The 24,050-nt window shown below is 42.7% G+C and overlaps 1 protein-coding gene across 2 annotated transcripts; it reads left to right on the top strand.

The window, feature by feature from the left end:
- The first annotated feature begins 530 nt into the window (after positions 1 to 530).
- On the top strand, positions 531 to 23,979 carry prickle1a (prickle homolog 1a). Of its 2 annotated transcripts, none has more exons than XM_085412672.1 (8): positions 531 to 793; positions 17,395 to 17,598; positions 19,244 to 19,357; positions 20,186 to 20,323; positions 20,959 to 21,162; positions 21,270 to 21,456; positions 21,535 to 22,404; positions 22,525 to 23,979. In XM_085412672.1, the coding sequence occupies exons 2-8, from the start codon at positions 17,410 to 17,412 to the stop codon at positions 23,373 to 23,375; spliced, it is 2,553 nt and encodes an 850-aa protein (XP_085268798.1). In that variant the 5' UTR covers positions 531 to 793; positions 17,395 to 17,409; the 3' UTR covers positions 23,376 to 23,979. The 2 variants fall into 2 exon arrangements, with proteins under 2 accessions (XP_085268798.1, XP_085268797.1); XM_085412671.1 differs by lacking the exon at positions 531 to 793 and adding an exon at positions 12,056 to 12,332.
- Positions 23,980 to 24,050: the final 71 nt, after the last annotated feature.

The following is a 24,050-nucleotide window of genomic DNA, read 5'->3' as shown; positions in this document are numbered from 1 at the left end:
ATTAACATGTGTGAAACATAAGTATACTTAAAATTATTATTACAGTGATCAACCTTTTTGCATACTTTGAGCAGCACAAGCCTGAATTATTTACTGTTGTTTCATGCGTGTCCAAGCACCTGTGCATGGTTGGATGGCTAAGCAACAGCTTTTTGGGGTTATTAGGCTGATAGACTTACCTTCCATAAGTCTTTGTGGCGAGAAGGACAAACGAGTTTGTATCTACACCAACTTAAAGCTTGTACTTTTGAGTTGACTTACTTAATTATGTGCAGCACAGAAGTAGAGAAATTTAAAGGTGAGCTTTCTTGATTACTTAAAATAAAGACCAAAGTAAACTTTAGGTAAAGTCGACAAATCTTATTCAGTAGGTTTCACCCCCTAAACTAAGAGTTAAGGTAAGAGTTAAACTCCCAGGAGCATTTGTCCACCATGCTGGAGGGACTAGCCCGTCTCTGCTGGAATGGTGGGGGCTGCTCGTTTAAGCCAATAAGCAGCAAGCAACGCTAATGTCATTTTACTGTGACCGCTGAGAGGAGCACCGCAGCGCACCGCGCGCCGCTGAAACGACTGGGATGTGGTGACAGAGAAGTCAAGACCAAGCTCTCTCAGCGCTCCTCTCCAATGCATTCAGTATCTGGGGTTTAAGCTTATCGCTCTGCGCAGCTCTCGGTTCAGCTTTCCGGGACATCCTCTCTGGACTGTGCATCTAATACCAATGAGACGCAGCTTTTCTAACTTCGGGAATATTGGTTGTGGATACTTGGTTCACTGCGACTGAGCAATTTTGGAGGTGAGCAGACCAAGTCATTTAGAGCGTTTAACTCAGGTCTACCTAGTTTGTAAACAATCCCACCCACTCTGCTTGTTTTTTTGTTTTTGTTTTGTTTTTTATGATGGCTGTGTTATTTTTGCAGTTTTACGCTAATTACTCTAAATGCATCGGTGGAAAAGCTGACGATACTTTAATTTCAAACAAACAAACAAAAACTCCAACAACTTTTAAGCATTTGTGAAACACACGCACATACTCTGCAGAGACTATATGCCACTAGTGTCATCCACATAAAGTCAGCAAACCTGTTTTAATTTCCCTGCGCAGTTTTGGGGGCTTTTACGCAGCGACATCTCCAAAGAGACACGTTTCACTTTCCCTGCGCGTACAGTCACAGTAACCTCGTTTCTCTGACGCTGAAAAAACTTGACCAGAGACACTCGGACGTGGCGTCCCTTGGGCCTCCAGATGTATAGATTCAGCTGTCGCCTGTCACTTCGGTGACAACTGGTCGGCGCACCGTGACCGCTGCCTGTCCGCCGCCACAGGCTTCGCATAGCTGTCACGACTGTTGTTGAGTGAACCAGAACTTAGTCACACATGAGAAGTTAGTCCCACTTTTTTTTAAACTCCCCCCTCTTCTTTACCATGATGTATGAGGTGAGAACGTCAACATTTAGGGTATTTTAACTGTATTTAAATAGCTACATGAAAACATCTGGAAACTTATTCTTGATAGCTTGTTTTGATCTGATATACTTTGTTTTGCTCTGTGTGGGTTTAAAACAGAGCCTAAAATATCGATTAAAAAAAAGCTTGAACTTAAAAAAGGGGGAAAGGACTCCAACCTTCTTGAGTGAATTCATCACTCCTAATGGACCTCTCACAGAGATAAACATGCAATAAAGCCCTTCCTTTGGAGAAAAATGACACACCCTCAAGTTTCACATATTTCCATCCTCAGCTGTGATACAAAGAGCTAAACCTACGAGACACAGGAGAGCACATACTGTTTATATTTAACCAAGGCTGCCTGAAATAATAATTTGTCCTCAATGGACCAGGGGGGGAAGCCATTAAACCCTGAGCGTGTCTTTTTGAGGAGACCCACTTTCGACTAAGTGTAAAAGCAAGACTCAAACCTGAAATCTGTCACTGAGCACAGCGGATGAAAACAAAGCACTGCTGAGCTCGGGGCAGTTAGTCATGGAGAGCTAGGTGGAAGAGAGTGGTGTGGTCTTTATTTGGACACTAAATTGTTGGTTTGTGGACGTGATTTGAGACGTTGCATGGCAATTTAAGTAAGACTGGATTTAAAAGAATGGAGCACTTTGACAACACAAAGCAGGTATGTTTACTCCAGACTCTGGACAGTATCATCACAGTATGATTTCCAAGGTCATTTCCTGCTATAATTGTACCAGAAACTGTTTTCAGATATAACCCCACCCAGCCATTATTACCGCACTTTAAATATTTTTTTTTCGCTCGCCAGTCCAGAAAAACATCAAACAAAGAAGTAGTTTGAGAGAGAACAGATATAAGTAGGAATAGAAACGGCAGCACAGAGAGTTAAGGTGGTGGTGTCACCTAGTGGCCAGATTGCAGGTTGACGGCTTCACTGCCTTGGAGTCAAGAGTTAACCAAATAAGGCAAACAATCTTTTGAATTTACATATAAATAAAAGTTTATTAGCACTTTAGTGCTCAGCACATAACAAAGACATATCAGTGTCACCACAGCCCACGTTTAAAGAAATTCAGGATCCAGTAGCTAATACATATTTTCATACTTTCACATTAATGATTTACATTGTATTTCACTGCACATGGTACTTAATGTGTCAAATAATGCTGCATAGCCACTAAAATCTCTTACTTTACCGTACTGCAGGCATCAGTGTTTACTTGATTGAGAATGAAAAGGGGGCATGTGAGCTTATACTTTGAATGATCTGCTAAAGGTAAGAAGTCTCTCAGAATATTAGGTTTATTTATGGACTAAATGATTTACAAAGTGGTGCTTTTGGACCAGCACCACATGCCACACCATGCTTGTTCACGTCTCATTTGCAAAGCCTCGAGGTGCTTCAAAGGTGCCATTAATAGAATCAGAAGACTTTTAAAGTGCTTTGTGCAGGATTGTGTGTGAACATAAGGGGTGGGGGGTGTAGTTGGCCTCATCATCATTTTTGGACTCAGGAATGGGAACAGATTTGATCCTTCACAGCAAGCTTGATGTTTATGTGCACTTGCTTCATAACAGTAGATTATGTTGATGGTTTATTTTAGTACTACAATGCATTGCTAAGAAAAGGTGATGGTTTTTAGGAGAGAGAGAGATTGTAAGTAGGTGTTGGAGAGCGCTAGAGTCTGCAGAGCTAAGTGCGAAGGGGCAGAATTTAAGTCCTGGTGCCCATATGTATACGTTTCCAAATGTTGATTTAAAAGCCCAGCACTAGTGAAATTTACACAGAGGCCTGTTTGTGCGAAGCTAGAATGAATCACCTTTGCGTCCGCGTAAATTGCCTGCAAGCCAAACACTCTGGCAGCCTTTTATCCCCCAGACGTGGTCCAGCTCACCGCAGCGGGGCTAAAAGCAGAGCAGGACAGGGGCCGTGTGTTGTGAGGATCTGTCAGAGGAGGCCAGTCTTTCACGGCTCTGGATGGGGAGATGTGGCACTGGAGTCGAGTTGCCATAGACAAACTCCAGAGAGCAGAGTCTACTGACTGTAAACTGTTTGTGGTAGGTTGGCAGGAGATTGGAAGAAATATGGCTTGTTTAAACGCCGGTGGTCCCTGAAGCTGTGGTCACTGGGCCTGGCTGAATTGGACGGTGGCTCAGATGGTCAAGTTTAGGGCCCTGTGACAGTGTGATTGTGGTGTTTGGGATAACTATTGTGGATCCTGCTTCCTGTAGGACAGAATATAACTTTGTGCTTGCTATACGGTACAGTTCCCCTTGTGTAATTTTCAAACGGCATCATGTATAAGAGTGGGAAATGTGCCCGAAGCGGTGGCGCACATTGGATCCACATGTTAAGCATTATTCTAAAGTGATTAGAGGTAGTTAGTGATTTAGCGCTTCCAGGCACAACTCTGTTTATTGGGAGCTGCAGGATGATGTTAGAGGAAAACGGGTTTGGCTCGCAGACAGGAGTTTAATGCCCCAACAGATCTTTTGCAACCACACAGCATAATTGTGCGACCAACCATCAGACCACCAAGATGATGAAAGTCATACTCCACACACACACACGTTTCTTTATCATCACCATGTATAGGCATGATGATCGGCTTTGGATGTATACTGCATGATAATCATGGTGCATTGCTAAGAAGCTGATTATCATCAACATGCCTGAAGGTGGAATAACAGATGTAAAGATACCAAATGTCAGCAACTTTTGTGGCTCTGGAAATTCATCTGCGCCAGACGGGAATGCTTGCAGAATGGTGTGATTTCTCTTTGTCCTCCACATCTATAGGGATCCATCCAAGCAATCAAAGCATCGCAGGACTAGAAGCAAAAGAAAACATATTACGCAGAGTTGTCATTAAAAAGCCCAGCTCACTTCCCCAGCACACAACGGGGGATTCAGTTAAAGCTTTCCGGACCCCCGGCTGAAAATATGCAAAACACACTCCCCCAACTCAGCCCCTTCCTGTGGCTCTTGTTCCTCCTGTTGGCATTGTCACAGGGGTGTAGTCAGTGAGCGTGGATGATATGGAAAAGGTCAGCAGGGTTTAAAAATGGACGCTGCAGGGCTGGGCAAGAGATTTTTCAGCTGACAACAAAGGTATTTCCGGGGAATTCCCCCCCCCCCCCCCCCCCCCCCCCCCAGAAAGGTTACAGTAGGGACAATCTGCCAGAATATTCCTCTAAGAAGGTTTAGTTAATAAAAGTTGCCATATTTTCCTCTACCAGTAATTAGGTTGGAAAATAAATGCATGCAGAGTGATGTATTCCCAAATTGCATAGTGCTGAAGTTGACTATAATAACTCATTTAAAACATTTCTTACAATATATCATACAAAGATTAAAAGGGACAAAAAGCAGTATGTCAATGCACTACCCCATTCCAGCTTTAGGCCTGTTTCACTTAAAGTTTTACATATTTTTGGCTTCAAAGCCGATCGTCCATTTACTGTAGTTTCAAGCAACACTATACTTCAGGGTGTCAGGGTTAGGGATATACATGGTAGCCAATTCCTAATCAAAGCCAATACTAAATGTTTAATAACTGAAAGTTCTTTGTCAAATAAACATGTAAGGTTTGAATATGGTAGAAACCCAATTACATTGCTATGCTAGATTCAATGCACCATACAATATTTGATAGAAACATAAGTGGATTTGAGGTTGGGTACAACATAAGATACAAGTGTCACAGCAATCAATACTTGCAAGGGCAAAAGGTCACCTAATGTATTGGCCAATCAAGTGCAACATTAAACCTGCCCAATATTGTGTATAAATCTTCCCCTAGCAAGCAAACATGTCTGGGCTTGGATGCAAGACCTCTGGGTGGGGGCCCTGTGCTGTATGGCAGTGGAAGCTTTGGGTCTTATGTGTTGCAGGGGTGGATCCTCTAAGCTATTTCTGGCATATCCCTCGCATTGTGCCATTGAAACAATGTGCAATTAGTGTCGATGTAGCATGGATATAGAATCCAGGACCCATAATTTCTCTGCAGAACATGCAGACAATGCTGATATTAATACTCTGATTAATTTTTGTTCAGTAAGAACTGAATTCAGTTGAAACATTGTATTAAAATGAAGAAAAAGATCCAGTATAGTTAAGCTGTGTAGCTTTAAGGGAGAAAAAAATGCCATATTCAAAGTTAAATCAAACTTCAAGTTGTTTAGCCAGACATTGTAACCAAAACCACATTTATTTTATATTTGTTAAAGAGTAAGAGCAAGAATTGCCTGATGTACTCATCATCCTCTTTATTTTGAGTCTGACCGCCATCTGACAGCTGTCATTTACGAAAATTCGATTTATGCATAATATGTGCTACCCGAATAATTTTCAGTAATCTGTTCACACTGAGAAAATGCATCACAGTAAAGGTGAGTAAATGTGGGTAACATACAAATGGGTTAATATTGGCAAAGGCCAGCTGAGGACATGTGTTGCAGAGGAGCAGCCTGAGGCCCGCAGTGGCTTCACCGAGCTGACGCAGAAACATTTCATTTCATTTGGCCACAACAACCCGATGGCAGCTCCTAGTGAGAGGCCAGTTCAAAGAGCCGGGTTTTTGTTTGCTGTGCTCACGCTGTCTTCCTGTTAGGGGCTGGGCTCCCAAAGAAAACAGAAAGCAGGGGCTCAGCAGATGTGCGCATCTTTGTATGTGACCTGTTTGTACAGAAGCACACTTCAGAGAGCTCGTTGGACATTTTTGGATCTGGAAAAGAAACATAACAGATATTATTAAATTCCTTCATGTGTTCCATCGCTGAAGATGGTTTGGTGTCATTAGTGACCTCAGTATTAGCAGCTCCAAAAATAACACGCTGATGCTGACAGTAACAGACACATTACATGCAAGGTTTCTAGGAATGGGATTTGCCCTAGAGGATTGGGATCTGTAATTTGGAGGGTGATAATGCAGCCAGTTTCGTCCCTTTTTCCATTCCACACATTTTGCCAACACACACACACACACACATACACACACACACAAGCTGATCCCAGCCACTAATGTCTGGTCTGTATAGCTGATAAACTGACCGAGGCTCCCAGAGGGCTTCAGATTGGACCTCTCCATGTTTACAGTGAAACATTCACACGCTCCAACTCATTTGTTGGTAAGCTGGACAGGTCATTAACTACTGAAAAGTTATACTTGCTCTAATACTCTAACAACTAATTCAAACCACAGATGTCAGCCTGACCCTAAAGACATGGCGACCAAAAATGGGTGTAAAGAATAAGAATTGATTTAATTCAGGGATTTAATCAGTGAGAGTCTTTTTATAATGGAAAGCAACCAATGGCAATTTTTTCAATGGGTCATGATGCACCAGCAAAATATCAGCCACTATCCTCAACACCGCTTCACACTTGACATAGACATTACATCACATTTCTATAAAGAAGTAGTCAATTCCTGACTCACATTAAGAGGAAAATAGAAATGTAAAAAGCACATATTGAGATGGTATAATTAAGGTTTTATGATTCTTAAAAATTAGAGTATTGGTTTGGGACGAGTATACAGTAACAGCAGAAAGCTTAACCTGGATACATGGCTGGAAAGAAGTCTTTAAAAGTTTCATGCTCATTGTTTCTCTCCTCCTTTTCTGCCTCAAAAATGCAATTTTCTTGTCTCGTAGACTGAAAAAGATCTGTATAGTCGAGTGATCATCTTTATGGAAAAGAGCATCTTTCATGCTTTAAGACAGCGTATGTATAGAAAGCCGGTATAGATTATGTCAACAAGCAAGATCAGGTAGAAACACAATGATCAATAATGCACAACAAGCGGAATACTAATAAAAGCAGCCCAATGTGGCAAACACATGCAAAGATACTCGTGTACAACTTTGCCTCATAGGATACAGGACCTCCAAACGTGTATAACCTCATGGTCTACTTCAGTTTTGCAACTACATTATACATGCTTAACTAACAAGCCAGTATGGGTCTTTCTGGACTGGATTTAACTTCAGCTGTACATTTTTTCCACCCCTCTTTTTTAATGTGAGTCACATGAGAAGGTGAAAGGGTCAACAACATCAGAGCAACGGGGAGCCTTACAGGGGAGATCATTGGGCCTCTCCTTTGCTCTTTCTGCTGTTTTACTACCACCTTAATGACTTAAATTGTGTCCAATTAAGCCGAGTTGGAAAGAAGCATCCCCGCTTGCAGTTGCAAGTTCCCTCTGTGCTGTGGCACTGGAGCATGTGTTTAATTAGAACGCTCTAAAAAGACTGTAACAGAGCGTTTCTTCAGGAATGTTAATCATTAGTGGGATCCTGACTGAGCAGCTCTTAACTGTTTCAGAGTATTGTTGGATTCCACGGTTTGCCTTTTGAAGCCAGGCTCAGGAAAATGCTTCCACGTGTGGGAGTTGTCAGCCACTTCTTCTTTGCTGGACCGCGTCGTCTCCTTATACACGAAAGCGCTTCATTTTAAAGTGTTGCCCGTGTTCATTCAGGTGACAGTTTGAACTGGTGGGAAGTTGGGAAGACAGGAAATAGTTCCATTTCCAGAGGAAGGATATACTATTGAACTTTGAGGAGAGTTAAGGAGAAAAGCCCATCAAGTGTGAGGGGCCGTGGTGCGTGCACGTGTGTTAGATTCTCTGAAAAATTGAGGTCATAAATTAAACCTTTTTGAAATTGGGTGCTGTTTTAAGAGGAGTAATTAAACCTTATCACGTGTCATATAAATTAACAGCTTTTAAGGTCACCAAGATCATATCAAAGCTCAGCTGAAGAAACAAGACGGTGTTAAAGCAGAGATTTTTTGGCCGAACATGCTGGTTTGAGGTGTTAATAGGACTGTTTAGCTATTTTATGTATATACTCGTCACAGTTTGCCCATGGAGACCACACATGAGTGGCTTTGCCCTTTGCTGATCCACCGCTTTTGTTAGCACAAGTGTGTAGTCTAAGAGCAGCCCATTCATCCTTAGCCTGCTCTGTGTGTAGACAGCCACAGGCTTTTGTTGAGTTATAGCATCCTCAAATAAAGGGGCTTCCTCTCTTTAACAGCCCCAGGAGCTCTGTCGCTCCACTTTCCATTGTTCCCAATGAGGTCCGGCTTTTACAACTGTGTGAGAGGGTGTCAAATTGAGGGTGAAAAACAAGGCGTCCCGATCGTGCGCGTCTGCAATGTTTGGCAAAGCACTAACGATAAAGCGGAGAAACAATGGGCTGATGCAGCATGCCGCGTACTGCTTATTGCAACTTGAGAACGTGTTGCATTACATCATACATGACACAACACCAGTGTGGCAAATTGAATAAAGCAGAAATTAATGAGTAAAGAAATAGTGTTTGTTCATAGATTGGTTCCATGCAGCCAGGCCCATTCATAGATCATCTGTTTCATCACTATTATATTATTGGTTTTAGACAATAGCATTACAGTAATCTAATAAATAAAACCAGGTGGCCTCTATTATCGACATTTTTTAAGCATCGTTAACTTTTGTGTTTGTATTTGGTTGATGAGGAAATTAGAATTTCAGCTGAAGTGGAAATGTTCACATGTAGTTGTAGCTCATTAGCAATAGAGTCCAATAAATGTTTTCCAATTCAGCACCCTTGAGAAACACGGGATCTTATGGGGTCAAGTATCAAATGAGCAGATATATCTCTTTAATTTTTACAAATGTCTCCTGTCAGAAACGAAGCTTAGATCTAAGCTTTGCCCTCAGCTGCCTCCAATGTGTCAGACTGAAACAGTAAAAAGGGGTTATGTGAGGGTTATAGGGCTAACAAGCCCACAGTCTGACCTGAGTTTGTCAGCGCCAATCTAGCTAAGTCAATATCAATGCGCTGACTGCTCCACCAGTTGACCTTTTCCTCCCTCTTTCAAGGCGTAAAAAGGATTGTTGTTACTGTAGGGTGATAGGCTTTTATTGGTCTTTATAACTGAAGCTTTTGTTGGGCCTGTGTCCTGCTAATACCCCTTGGCAAGTCATTTAAACCTTGAATGCCTACTTTTTATAAGGTGGCTCACACACTAGCGAGAGCAACTCTCAACAATAGTTCAGCAATAGCTGTGAGTTAGAGACTGACCTTCCATTTGCCTCCTTCGCTGGTAGTCCAAAACTTGACTAATACAAACAGTTAATAATGTTAATTTGTGCTAATTCCACTATAAGAATCACTAGTGGTAGATATAGCAATAATGTTTGACCAGATTCTTAGTTTTGTGTGTTCCCTGCTTTGGGATTGTGTTAAGAATGCAGATTTATCACAGGTGATGGTTCTGATGATCATCTTCCCTGTCCTGTCATTGTCAGGGCGTGCTAGTTCAGAACTACTTTGCCAGTAGCACAGGATGCTTTTCTTGTTTTGTTCTTCTTCTTTTACAGCAGTGAGAAGATACAGACCAGGTGTGAGATGCTGTTCAGGTCATTGTAAATATGACAGAGGAAAGGGCTGTAAATCCCTAGGGCCATAGATTTATGGGTCATCTGATGTTCTCACAGGTCAAGGGTCGGGGATCCGTGACTTGTCCGACTTTATATTTTTCAGCTATCTGCGGCGAACCTTGAACTGTGCAGCCGGCTACTTCTAACTTTAGAGTGGTGTAATCATAAATCGATACTCGCCACTCTGCACGTTCCTGGGTAGATGTCTTTGATGAGATGTCTGCACATTCATATCTGAGTTTCTCTCTTGTGGGAAATAAGCAGGTTATTAATTCCTGTATGTTGAGGAAATGAAAAACAATCCAGGTCTGGTGTTTTGCCCACACTAGAGGAACCATCTTAGCTTTGCATTTCATGAATCCTCCTTTTGGGGGACGGGGGTACATTGTGTTGTTCCTCTCCTAAAAGACTTGCTAATGGAGCATGGTGCTTAGGTCTTTGGATTAACACAAAGGCCTGAAGTTTGCTGTGAAAGGGCTCCTCTCCTCCCCGGCCTTGACTGCAACAATGGCTTTGTCCCAGTGCTCGACTGCAAGAGCACTGGCAGGGGTTAAATCCCGTACTTTATAAACAGAATATTTACAGATATAAGCTCCATTTTTTTCCATTGAAATGACAGCCATCATTCACCACCCAAGCTGTGATATTCTGGCACATAATGGTGTAAAGTATGTAGGCGTGTGGAGGATGGAAAAAGTGCTACTCAGATGGTGTCCATCATGTGCTAGAAATGAGTTGTTAGCCTTTTTTTAATATATGATTTATTTTTTTAAACAACTTTCTTTTTAAAAGGCCAACTGAGTATTTCGCATGTAGACAATGATTCTCCGCTTGATTAAGTTCAATGCATTACATAAAACGTTTTCTATATTAATCCTCAAAGAAAAACACCATTCACAGAGTTAGGTCCCAACATTGCATCTCCTAAGAACAAACAGCTTCTAAAATGTTTAGAAAGAAAGCAATCTGACCAGTTTAATAGATTCCTTGCTTCCTAGTAAAATGCCTTACTGCTTTGTTTTACAGTCTAAGTGTTTTTATACTCGACAGCAAAACCTCTCTGACGAGGAAGAACTTCTAGTGCTCTGGAAGTTATGTCCACCGTAAACAAGTAACACTTTGATATTGCAATTAAACAACCACAAAAGGATGCAAAAGGTGCAACTGTCCAGAGTTTGACCTGAACCAGCAACTTTTATTTTCTGAGGCAAGAGGAAGAGGATCACATTCTGGCATTCCAGCAGAGGTGAAGGAGAGGCAGAGGTCAACAGTGTCCTCTCCAGGGAGTTTCACTGCGTGGGTGGATCTGTACGTTTGGGCTTTATAGATATCTGTCATTTTAATTCCTTCTCATTTGTGATAACGGAGTAAACATTAGGGTAATGATTGTTTTCACTGACAATACATATTATATTGCTAATATATAATATCTTAATTTTGAGCAACTATTAAGACCAGTTAATTCTGTTTATCAAATAGTGACCTAATCGTTTCATCTTGGAGATAACTTTGGTTACATGTGTGTGTTTAGTTTAGACAGTGTGAGGCTTTGTGGTTGGAGTAACTTGCATGGAGGACTCGTTTTGATTCACAACCGGATGACTGGTCTCATACAGAAATGCTGACATCACATTCAGGTAGTAGAAAAAGTTATTGTGATGCTTGAAACCAATCTTTCTATAGAATTAAAATACATATATATATCATTTGATCTAACAATAAGCCTACAATCAAAACTTTTGTTAGCAGACAGCTCTCTTTAACTTTACATGTAGGCACAAAGGAAATGTCAAACCACCAAATAAACCAAATCCTGACTCAACATTCACCGCCGTCCCCACATCTTTCAGCCGTTGATAGGGAAGAAGAAAGAAGAGCGTCATGTGAAAGCTGTTGTGGATACGGGGCGGTTAGCCTGGCAAAACAAGCTCTGCCATCACTGATGTGCTGCTTTAAAGCACGGTTTCTGCGAGCTCTACCAGCGATTCTCATTTGGGAGCATGTGTTTGAAGTACGAGAGGGGGGGGCTGACTGAAGCAAGAGACGCCTCGCTCTGCCATACCCAGCCATGACTCGCTGCCTCTGAGTTTAAGGGCCGGGCTGAGGTTAAGAGGGCCGGGTTGGAAGAAAGAGGAGGGGAGGAGGAGGAGGAGTGTTTGACAGAGAGGAGGGTGGGATGACCATCTGGTTGGGCTCCTCCGTGTACACGCACATGCACACACACACCTCGCTCACTCTCTGACTTTATACAGTCTTAGCTTTGATATGGGCTGTTACTGTGCTGACAGCTCCGGTAGAGAAGCCTGGCTGCTGCTGTCCTGGATTTAGAGTTTAGAGGAGCTTACATAGATATGGAGTGCAGAACAATTTAGGACTGGATATAGTGGCGACAAGATCCGTTTTCTCTATTCACGTCAGGAGAGTTGGCCTACACTGAGGTAAGACCTGCAGGAAAATGAATGAGATGTAAACCGGTTCCTCTGAGAGCTTTGCTTTGGTTGTAGTGAGGCTGAAAGAAAATGGAAAAGTTGCACCGTAACTCCTTGATTAAATGTATTTGAATGAATGTGTGGATGGCTTGATTGCAAATGCATGTTTCGCCTGTAAAACATGTAGCACATCCCAAATACAGGCAATTTCTGGTCTTTGTGGAAGTTGTCTCTTATATACGAATCAGACTTGATTTTAGGTCTCATGCACGAGTTAGTGCATTTGAAGTCTGCTGCTGTGTGTTGAATCTTAGTCCATGCTGGCCAGCACAGTAGTGTATATCTCTGTGGGGATGTCACTCCCATCCATTTGGTCTTGAAAAAACACTCCCCGGCCACAAACAGAGGCCTCCATAAGCTGACCAAACTCCAACTCCTTATAGCACCTTTGCATTGCGTAACTTATCCTCCCGTCGAGCTCTTTTTTCAGTAGCATTTTGACCTTGACTTTTTCTAATCTGACTGGTATCAAATTTTGAGTCGCTTTTCCGGGTTTTGATTTGATGATGCTGTGTAGTTTTATTCATTTTTGAATCATAAATACTACTCAATTACAAGTTCAGCTTTTTAAAATGTGATTTATTTATTTATTTTATAGGCACGAGGCTTCTAGTTTAGCACAGGGGTGTCATTTTTCTAATGAACTTCATCTGGCCCAGAGGTTGGTTTTTTTGCTTCTTTTTTTTGACACTACATTAACGGCCAAAGGCTGACAGGCAGTGATTTTTAAATATTTGCGTGTGTGCAGGGAGATAAATAATATGCTGCATATTTTTCAATCTTGTTGGACATGAAAAATAAACTGAGTTTGTCTGACTTCAAGCTTAAGTATGCAGGGACAGTGAACAGAAATTCTTGTTTTTCTCTCCCAACTACAGCCTATCCTGCATTACCCAGCTAGCAGAAGCCAAGTTAAACAAGTAGGGCCAGCCTAAACTGACAGAGAACACTGTGTTGGGTTGTGTGCCTGTCCATCATCCACTTCCTAAAGAAATAGACAGTAATTCAGACCAGAAGTTGCTTATTTTTCCTGTGCACTCTCTCAAGGGCTGTTAATCCAAAGCTCCAGTGTCTGGATTTTTTTTGGAGGGGGGGGGGGACTATGGTTTAAGTGTTGTCGAACACTATTTAAAAATGTCACTGTTGATTGTATTTATTGGTCAGTCGCTGCATGGGGTCCTTCAAGAGTTCTGTATTCAACAAAGCGATAAATAATGCATTGCACTGTAGTTAGGCGCACCACTGCTGTCGGGCATTACAGTCAGACAGGACGTTCTTCAGGGTGAACTCAAATAAGTGGTTGTTTTGTTCTTTAATGAAACACGTCTGAACCCACACAGTCACCGAGGTCCTGTTATGCAGCATTTGTGGGAATGTAAGCTCCATTGTCCGCTTTCCGTAGAACACGGGGCTCTTCCCTCCTTCAGTAAGTCGTGGGATGTTCTCAAATCAGCAATCACTGAAAACATTTCAAAGCAAGCGCGTCTGTTAAAGATTTCCCTCTTTCTCCTGGCATGACTTAACTTCCCTCTCCTTTGTGGAAAAAGGACATTAACATTTTCATACATGTCAGTCACCCCATTTTATCCTCAGTCTAATAGCACCCCCACTACCTTCTGTGGGTAGATCAGTCAGATATGCAGACCTGCAGCTCCCAAAGCCATGTTAACAAGCACCTTTACAAAGGAGTGAGGGGCTGTTAAACATTCGGGACTGCAGGGGTCTGGCTAGTGTGGGAGGAGGGCAGGGCAGGGGCTTGGGGGGTGGGGTGGAGGGTGAAAAGGGAAGGGGGGCAGAGGGTTAAAACTAATCTCACAAACCATAGATCCCTTGTTAGAGGAAAAAACTATAAAAGCCAGCCTGAGTGATGAGTCAGTCAGTATGAGCACGGTGAAGTTAGCTGGCTCAGTGCTTCTGTCATTCAAAATGTTAAGGAATTGTTTCGGGTAAAGCCAGAGGAAATGAACTGCATGACAGATAAAGGAAAAATTAGCATGCAACCAGCTGTAGATGTATGAGAAACTTTTTTTTTTGCTTAACACAGAGCTGCGTGAACGCCGTATTGCTTTCGAGAGCCTGGCTAAAGTTCAAGCCTGACATTCCTGTGAGTCAGGTTTGGCTGTGTGAGACATCCTTGCAGATACCCAGCCAACATGTGAAAGCAAGAATTCCAGCAAATGTAGCACATGAGTGATTTTGTGCCTGATTAAAATGTGTGGCTCTGAAGTGAGCCTCTTGCCTCCTGACTGAACCTGCCTATAGTTAGCTATCTCCCACGTGAAACCCAAGCTGTTCTCAAACAAGGGCACATTTTTGTAGGTTATTTTGGTCTCATTTGCAAGTCAATAGATATGAATAGAACAACAGAGTGCCTTATTCCATCCCTAGCTCTCTCATCTGAAGACAGGTTATCTGGGTTCGAGGGCTTCGACTGTCATATGTGACAAGATAAAACGTGGCATCTTCAGGAAAAAAAATACTTGCAAAGGGATAAACAGACTCTTGATGGATAAAACCTTCAGTGACTTGACAAAGGCACCATTGTTTAGGGCATCAGAGGCATTTTAACGGGATATGTTATAAGCCAATCCGCCTGACCTGACACTTTATGGTACAAGGCAGCCTAAATTAACCCTCCCAAAAGCCCAGGAATCCTTTAACACCATTATCATCACACCTAACACTGATAGTCTATGACTGGATAAGCTTAAGGGGGGGGGCTTGTCAGTCATTAGTAGTAGCGATGCCACAGTGGCTGACTTGTCTTTGAGAAAGATGAGCTGATATGAACAGCCAGTAGCTGCCTGAACCTGCATGTCTCGTGGATCTGTTAATCATCAGAGAAAGGTCTGACATGCTAATATATCAGTCTTCACTAACAGAGTGAATCGACACGAGCACCTGATTTTGACAAGGTATTGATAGTTATTTCTGTATTCTATGTATTTGTGTGTAGAGTAGCCTGTGTCTGCATATTCCTTACAGAGGTTAAGCAACATAAAATTATATAAAAAGCTTGAAGTACCTGCTGGAATGACCTGGGTCTACTTTTTTACAACAGAGAGCAACGTTTTTCAAAGAGGTTCTGATCATCTTTTGTACTATGACGAAACATTTCTGTCGTGATGGGAGTGGTCTCTTCTGCGATGACAGTGCTTCCAGCCTCAGGACGGATCATTGAGTGGTTTGATGGACTATAAAAATGATATGGCTTTTGAGGTCAGCCAGCACCTACGGGAAATTTGAATTGTTAGACGGTGCTCTTTTACATCATCATCAAAACAAACAAAATATCTTGGAAAGACTGCTTTTCCATCCATCCGTTAGAGTTCCAAAGTCTCCCAGAATCAGTCTCAAACCTGTTGTGGTGGCACTGGTGGTCGATCTATTTATCATTTGAGCAGAAAGCAGATTTTAAGGCCCCTATGCTGTCATCTCTATGTTCAAAGGCTTGCCCTCGAGTGTATTTGGTTTTCTCAGCTGTCTCTCTGTGGCTCTCTGTACCTTTGCTGTCCATAGGGGTTCAAGGCTTGGGTAGGGGGGAAGTGGTGCAAGGGCCAGGCTGCTGGATGCTGGCTGGGCTCCCATTTGATCTCAGTTAGAGCTCTTGGCTAGTGAGAAATTACCACAACTGCACAAGCATTCATTATGACTGTGTTTTCGTGGTCCTAAATGCTTACAGGAGTCCAGGAAATAAAGTTATGGGATGACTGGAGAGGGATGAATAAAGATCAGGGCAGATGGGGTTGCCTAATGATTATTCCAAAAATTGGTTTGCTTGGAATTTACATGTCAAATAATCACTTTAAAGTTACTCTGGACATCACTCCCTCCCTCCTTCCGTCCGGGTATATTCTGAACATTAAAGACAAATTAATAAATAAATTAAGTGATTTTATTTATTCGCTATTTCTTTAATTTTATCCAGCTTTGCACAGATTTAGTTTGTTTCTGCCTCATCACAACAGTCACGTCTGCAAAAGTTTGGATTTTCCGTAAGACATTAGTAACTGCAGACACCACATATATAGAGGTCAGTACAGTTCGAGTCTTTTATCTCCCTGCTCTGTTTGTTGCCTCAGGTTATAGTGTCAGTATCAGTTAGTCCTATCCATCCATGTCAGCCTCTATTCATCTGCATTCATCCAGCTGCTTCACCTGTCTGGCACTGCGCTCACTGTCCATCTAAAAGATGAAAGAACGATCAGGCGCTCACTGTTTGTTTTCCAACCTGCTGCAATCCAAAGAAAAAGAAGAGATGAAGGAAGAGAGCAGGCTTGTGGACGCTTCCCATATGGTGGCCTCGTCTTAAAGCCAGGCTTGTGTTTATACAGACCTCGGGCTCAACTGATCAAGCTAGGATCAAATCCCATGTGTTGAACTCCACCCCCCTCCCTTGGGGCATAGCATCATCAGCTTCTCAGTAAAGTAAAATGATGACTCATACAGACATAAACCTAACAAATTATTTTAAACCTGCAGAAGATTAATAAGAAATGGTCACAGTTATAAGCAACTTCAAATAGTTTATAATTCTGAATAGTTTGTTATTGTCACTATAATGAGATAGAACATCACCTCATGAAGCTTTGGGAATTTCCTAACAATCTCTGCACCCCCAAAAACCACATGAGGAAGGCACGTGTTTAACTGCTACCATAATAGCGGTGAAAGGATGGAGTTGTCTTTATGAGTGCCTTTATGTAGTAGACTCATCACTAAAAGTAAACCAAAAAAGCTTGCTTAAATACCATTATGGGTTTTTGAGGGGTGCTGTGAGCCTCATGAAAGAGGTGGCAATGGTGTGACTCAGCAAGCGGTTAACAATCAGCGGAACAGCACTGACATGAGAGAGCTGGATTAAGATGTGAGGACGTAGGAACTGATGTCATGGCTTGATGACAAACATTTCTATTTTTTTTTCCTTTATATTTCTATCCTCTTCCCCCTTCTGTCCTCTCTCAAATCCCGGTACTTCCCATCTTGCTATCCTTTCATCTCACCTGTCTAGTAAAAAGAGAGCCCGATGAGCCTGGTGAGTGCAGCGGGGCTGGTGGCTGGCTTCCAGGGTGGGGCACGCAAGCGAGATTTCATGATGGAGCAGAAAATCAGTAAACTGACATCTGGCTTCCAGCGGAGCTCAACCTCTGATGACGACTCAGGCTGTGCACTGGAGGAGTATGCGTGGGTGCCACCTGGCCTGAGACCTGAACAGGTAAGCACAATGTGGCTTACAAATGCACCAGTTCAAGACGCTCTGAGCTAAGATTAATCAAGCCTGCTCCGTTTGGATACCGGGACACTGTTCTCTATAACTGTGGTATCAATTTCATTGGTTCGCAAATCATTTCCTCCCTAAATCAACACCACGAATAATGGTGTATCCTCCAGACAGCGAATAAAAACAGCCCTGACCTGATTTTAACTCCCTTATAGCCCATTTGCCTGGCCCAGATAAACGCTATTCACTGTGTGTTATACTGAATAACACACCAAGTCTCTGGAAAATGGCACCTATGGGAAGGACAACATATTTCATTAAGCTTCCTTGTTCTCACTGCTTGTGGCAGATTTCTCAGACTCTATGAGGTTGCCACTAAAGGGCAGCATGAGTATACCGCAGAGTTAGAAGCAGGACTTAGTGGGTCGAGCTAGGAATCGGAGTCTTCGCCTCCACAACCACAGGCAGAGCTGTTAGCCGTGTCCGTTGAGCAGTCGGTGAGATATGGCACTTTCCCAGATCCTCAGAATTTTTAAACTCTGCTCTCACCACTGCTTGGTGTTCTTTTCTCTCTCTCACTCAGTCTGTAGCCGTCCCATTGCCCTTGATCAACAACACACATGGAAGCAATGAGTGGGTGATGGGCAAGAAGGGAAGCGAATGCAGCAAAAGCCTTAACATGCAGGGTCTCTTGTTTTAGGAACCACATAGATCAACTGTAATGCCTTTACTGCTGCCAATTCCCTAAATGGGCTATGTATTACAGGTCACTACTACAGGGTTGAAACACCTAGAGCTTGGGTGCTTGCTAGCTGTTCCTCGGGCCTAGTGAGCTGGATAAGGGGTCGTAGCAGCATCGTGATGTGCATAATTTATGATGGTAGAGGTGGTTGTTGGGGTCTGAGGGTGATTGCCAGGGTAAATTGCTGTGCTGTTACCCCTCCTCTAGACAGTCAAAGCTGCTGGAAGTCCCCTAACACACAGGACTACGGCATCCCATCTCTTTATCTAGCTAACTGTGATGGGCCCTCCCTCATAAAGTTTAGTCTTTAGCAGTCGGCCCCAAGGGTCAGGGTGCTACAATTACAGCCTGCTTTGTCCTGTCCGTGTAGAGACAACCATATCACTGAAAAATATAACCCTTAAACTGATTTGACCTGTTGACCTGTCTTGGCTTGTTCAGCACAGATTTATGTAGACGATGATTCCTGCGTTTTTCATCGTCAAAGAGGATCACTGCTGTGTGTTGCACTTTTGAATTAAAGCTGATTTGGGGATTAGGGAAAAGTCTTTGATTCCACAAAGTCATTCTTCCATACATTCTACATAGCGCTATCCCAGAATGTGTCTCATCACAAATTAATGTGCTTGTTCTCTAGTTTCTTGGAAAAGAATTTGTGTTAATATTGGCATATTGAATCCGAGGCAATAATGATAATATATGGCTGCAATAAGACGGGTGAAAATTTGGGTTTAAAATTACTTTTGGGGCGGACCAAAACCAACTCTCTGCTCCTGCAAATAATAATTCTGAGCCATTGCTCAGTTGTTATATTAGTTGGAATGCATTTAGTTGTCCAACCCTAACCCTTTTTATTCAACCAAAAACATCATGTGTTTAACCTAATATTTCCCCCAGGTCCAGCTATATTTTTCGTGTCTGCCTGAGGACAAGATCCCATATGTCAACAGCCCAGGAGAGAAGTTCAGAATCAAGCAGCTCCTCTACCAACTCCCACCACATGATAATGAGGTGAGAATTTTTGGTGCCTGTGTGTGCAAATGCGTGTCTCGTAAAAATTCAGCCCTCACATTTGCACCAAAATTGCAGCAAAAACAAAAAAACAATTGTGTTTGAGTAGCTGCATTTGATGCTGCTCACTCATCCTGCAGTGCTCAAGCCTCACCATCTCCATTGCTATCCCACTAATGTGCGCCCATAGCGTCTCCATTGACATCACACTGGGGGATTTTTGTTCCGCAAGCTTGTAGACGTCCAGAGTGGGTACAATGTTACTTTTGACTTGATAATTTTATGATGTTTGCCGTGAGCCCCCACCAGCAGGATTCCTGCCATAGCAGTGGTTTTTATGAGGACCGCTCAGCGAGAGAGAGAGTGAGAGGGAGGCTGGTTGAAAGAGGCTTTATGTGATGCCACCACTGCAGTGGCACCACAGTTCGCCTCGGCTGTCTGTCTTCCTTTGTTGCCCACTGTCTTGATTACACTCTAAACACAGGCCTTGTTTGTGTAAACGTCTGCTTTCCCCCTTGTTAAGGACTGTTGTAAAAAAAAAAAAAAACTAAAAAAAAAAAACAGGTTCTCAATCGGGGACTGTGGGTGGAGATATGTTGGGTGGTGTAGGAAGGGAAAGCTGGGGTCAAGAGTTCCTTTTGTTCAAACTGCTCTGATAAGCACTTCGCCCTCAATCCAAAAAGGTCACTTATATATACTATTCTCAGTAGCAGATTTTCAGGAAGCATTAATCATCCCAATTCTTATATCTATATCTATATATAGATATAAAAACCTGTGGTTGTGAAACTAGCCATCATATTCCTAACCAATTCCCTTCTTTCCCAGGTGCGTTATTGCCAGTCCCTGAGTGAGGAGGAGAAGAAGGAGCTGCACATGTTCAGTGTTCAGAGGAAGAAGGAAGCATTGGGGAGGGGCACAGTAAAACTGCTGCCTCGCAATTTTCTGAACAGCATTTGTGATCATGTACGTTGCATGCAGCCCATGTATTGTTTATAACACGATGATGACTGAGAAATAGACAGTAGTCTAGAGTTTTTGTGGAACTAAGGATATAAACAGTATTCTTATATAAAAATAATTATCCATGAATGGTATTAAACAAGGGTTTGCTACGTTTCCTATTTGCATCTCATTTTTGGCTATTTAGCTAATCTAGATCAGAAAGAAAGCTGGAAACGAGAGAAATGCTGTCATGGACTAAAAAGTGTTTGCTGTCTGGGCTGGAAAGGCTCAGTATAAAGTTCTTTTTTTTAAACAATAACCAGTGAGCAGCCAAGTGGGTGCCCATAAACTGATGAATCTCTGAGACTGCTGTTTTTCCTTTTCTTTCTCCTTTTAAATGACCTCTACCACCCACTCCTGTTCTTGTCAGTCAGAAGGACAGACATAAAATATGTTCTGCTAATCTGAGAACAACCTAGTGGGATTCCAGGTGCTGATGGAAGGCATGTTTTTTTGTAGCCAGACTCAGACTTTGTGTGAAGCTAAATCCATGCCCATGTAGGACTCAAACATTATTACAAAAGTATGACAATTGTTCAGTCTTAATGTGACTTGTGTTGTTTTTAAAAGTTGATAATTAGCGCTTTCAATTACAGTGCGGCGAAAACATCAACGGTGGAGAAATGGCCGTGTTTGCTTCAAGGGCGAGCGCTGGGCTGTGCTGGCACCCATCCTGCTTTGTCTGCTCCACATGTAGGGAACTCCTCGTGGATTTGATCTACTTCTACCATGATGGAAAGATCCACTGCGGGAGGCACCATGCTGAGCTGCTGAAACCACGATGCTCAGCCTGTGATGAGGTAGTACTAAGGAGAAAAAAACAGTGTTGCAAAGATAGATATTGCATCTGAAGCTTCTAAAGGTTGATGACCATTTTGTCTCAACTAATGCACATCTTTGTCCACAGATTATCTTTGCTGATGAGTGTACTGAGGCGGAGGGGCGCCACTGGCACATGAAACACTTCTCCTGTTTTGAATGTGAGACAATTCTCGGAGGTCAGCGTTATATCATGAAGGACGGCAGACCGTACTGTTGTGGCTGCTTTGAGTCTCTCTATGCAGAGTACTGTGAGGCTTGTGGAGAACACATTGGTAAGACAGTGATCTTCTGGAGTTAAAATACTATTTCAAGCAACAGAGAAATGTTAACTTGCTCTCCCCCTTTAACAGGTGTTGATCATGCTCAGATGACCTATGATGGGCTCCACTGGCATGCCACTGAGAGCTGCTTTAGCTGTGCCCACTGTAAGACCTCGCTACTGGGTAGTCCTTTTCTGCCATACCAGGGTCGTATTTACTGCTCCAAAGCCTGCAGTCTCGGGGAAGATGTGCATGCTTCCGATTCCTCTGACTCTGCCTTCCAGTCGGCGCGCTCACGTGAATCCCGCCGGAGTGTGCGCATCGGCAAAAGCAGTCGTTCAGCTGACCAGTGCCGGCAGTCACTCCTGTTCTCACCCTCTGTTAACTATAAGTTCCCTGGCTTGAGTGGGAATGCTGATGACACCCTGACCAACAAGCTTGCCCATATGAACTTATCAGATGAACACTTCTGGAGAGGCCGCGGTGATGAGAATGAGGCACCTGACGACCAGGAGGAAGAGTGGGCTGAGCACGAAGACTACATGACTCAGCTATTGTTAAAGTTTGGGGAACAAGGGGTTTTCCAGCAAGCCAGCGACTCTAGACCTACAGATTTCTGGATTGCAGAAAAGGACACCAAGTCAAAGCAGGTATCCTCAAAAGCTGGGAGTAATGGTGGGGGAGGAAGGGGAAGCCTTGCCAGCAAGAAGTACCAAGCTGACATGTACTGGGCACAATCACAGGATGGGCTAGGAGATTCTGCCTATGGTAGCCATCCAGGTCCAGCAAGCAGCAGAAAAATCCAGGAGTTGGAGCTGGATCATGGGGCTGGAGGAGGTTTTCAGGGAGAGGAGCCACAATGGTACACCGACTCTTTGGAGTGTATCACCGATGAATTTAAGAAGACAGACCAGAATGTCCGAGACTCTATGGACTCACTTGCTCTTTCCAATATTACTGGTGAGTAGATGGAACTCTAAAAATCAGATATGGAAAATAACATGATTTTATGCTATGTCAGTAGTTGGATTTTGATGTATTTTAGTGCAGAAATGTAATAAATTTTCTTTTCCTTTCTAGGAACCTCAGTAGATGGTGATAATAAAGAAAGGTCTATGGTATATTCCCTGCAAGGTTTCCATGAACTGGAAACAGAAGACTGTGAGAAAACCAGTAATATGGGAACGCTCAACTCTTCTATGTTACACAGAAGTGCAAATTCCCTAAAAAGTCTTGCATCTGAGCAGGAGGAGGTGGAGAATGTTCTAGCAGAAGCACCCCAGGAGGACAGACCCAAACCTCATGTCCCTGCCCTCAGAAGGACACGTTCACAGTCTAGGCCGCAGCAAGTCAAATTCTCGGATGATGTTGTGGACAATGGTTATTATGGTGACATTCAAGTGCGGCAGCCACCTATGAGTGAACGGACTCGGAGGAGAGTGTACCACTTTGAAGAACAAGGCCAGGACCTTCACTCTGGTCGCCAACAGCACCACCATAGGAGGCGTCGCAGCCGCAAATCCCGGTCTGACAATGCTTTAAACCTTTTGCCTAAGGAAAGGCCCCAGATGTGCAACAAAGCGGACCGCAGAGGGAATGCCCTCGGTTCCAAGGGGCACCAACCATTCCACAGTCACCCCCATTCTGCTGCCATGTCCGACTACAGGTTACAGGGCCAAGCAATGGGAAGGTTCTTGGGTCTATATGATGATGATGATGACTGGTGTTCTACATGCTCATCTTCCTCCTCTGATTCTGAGGAGGAAGGTTTTTTCCTGGGTCAGCCCATCCCTCAGCCCAGGCCGCACAGACACTATTACACTGATGACTTGCCAAGCTCTGTAGCAGGCATGTCCTCTGCTCCTTATGGCCAATGGACTAAATCCAAAAAGAAAAAAGGCCACAAAGGGAAAAACTGTATAATTTCATAGGCTTTACTCTGCTGAGCATTGGGCAACGATTTGCCACTCACCGATGCCCCTTTGTTCATCATTTAAAATATAAACAGTTTGCTTGCTATTAAATGCTTCACAGCACTCAATTTACCAAGGTGGTTGTGTAAGACACAAGTCCATATTTGGATTATTATAGGTGTGTACACTTGTATAGCATTACAAACTGATGGTAAAGTATAATACATATTTATAAAATATAATCTAAACTGTGTTTATTTAACAGTGCAGATATATTGTATATATTGTAGAAATTTTTTAAAGTAATATTTTTCTACCTTTGTCATTCTTTATACCAAATGGCATTAAAATTAAACAATTGGCTGTTGGTACAGAGTCATTTTTAAATATGGGTGTCAGAAATTTAAAGACAAACTGACATGACCCAGGCTCTGCAGATGTTTTTTCCAGGTTTGTGCAGCACCAACATAAAAGCACTGTGTATTAATAATTAGCCTGTTGGAACAATCTATTTATGGGTCACTGTACTGTAAGAAAATCATTGCAATCTGTATAAATGTATAAACTGGAATATAAGGCTAAAATAGGTATTAATTGCAATAAAAATCTCTATATATCATGATTTGATTGTGTTTGGTGTTGATTTTTTTGTGACCATTTTCTGAAAACACATTTAATTGATGTACTGTAATT

This window comes from Rhamphochromis longiceps, linkage group LG7 (assembly GCF_057381845.1).
Source record: "Rhamphochromis longiceps isolate RC_006_pf linkage group LG7, R_longiceps_female_GT1.1, whole genome shotgun sequence".
In the NCBI taxonomy this organism is placed as follows: domain Eukaryota; kingdom Metazoa; phylum Chordata; class Actinopteri; order Cichliformes; family Cichlidae; genus Rhamphochromis; species Rhamphochromis longiceps.
The sequence above is the reverse complement of the archived record's forward strand: the minus strand, read 5'-3'. Positions and strand labels throughout refer to the sequence as shown.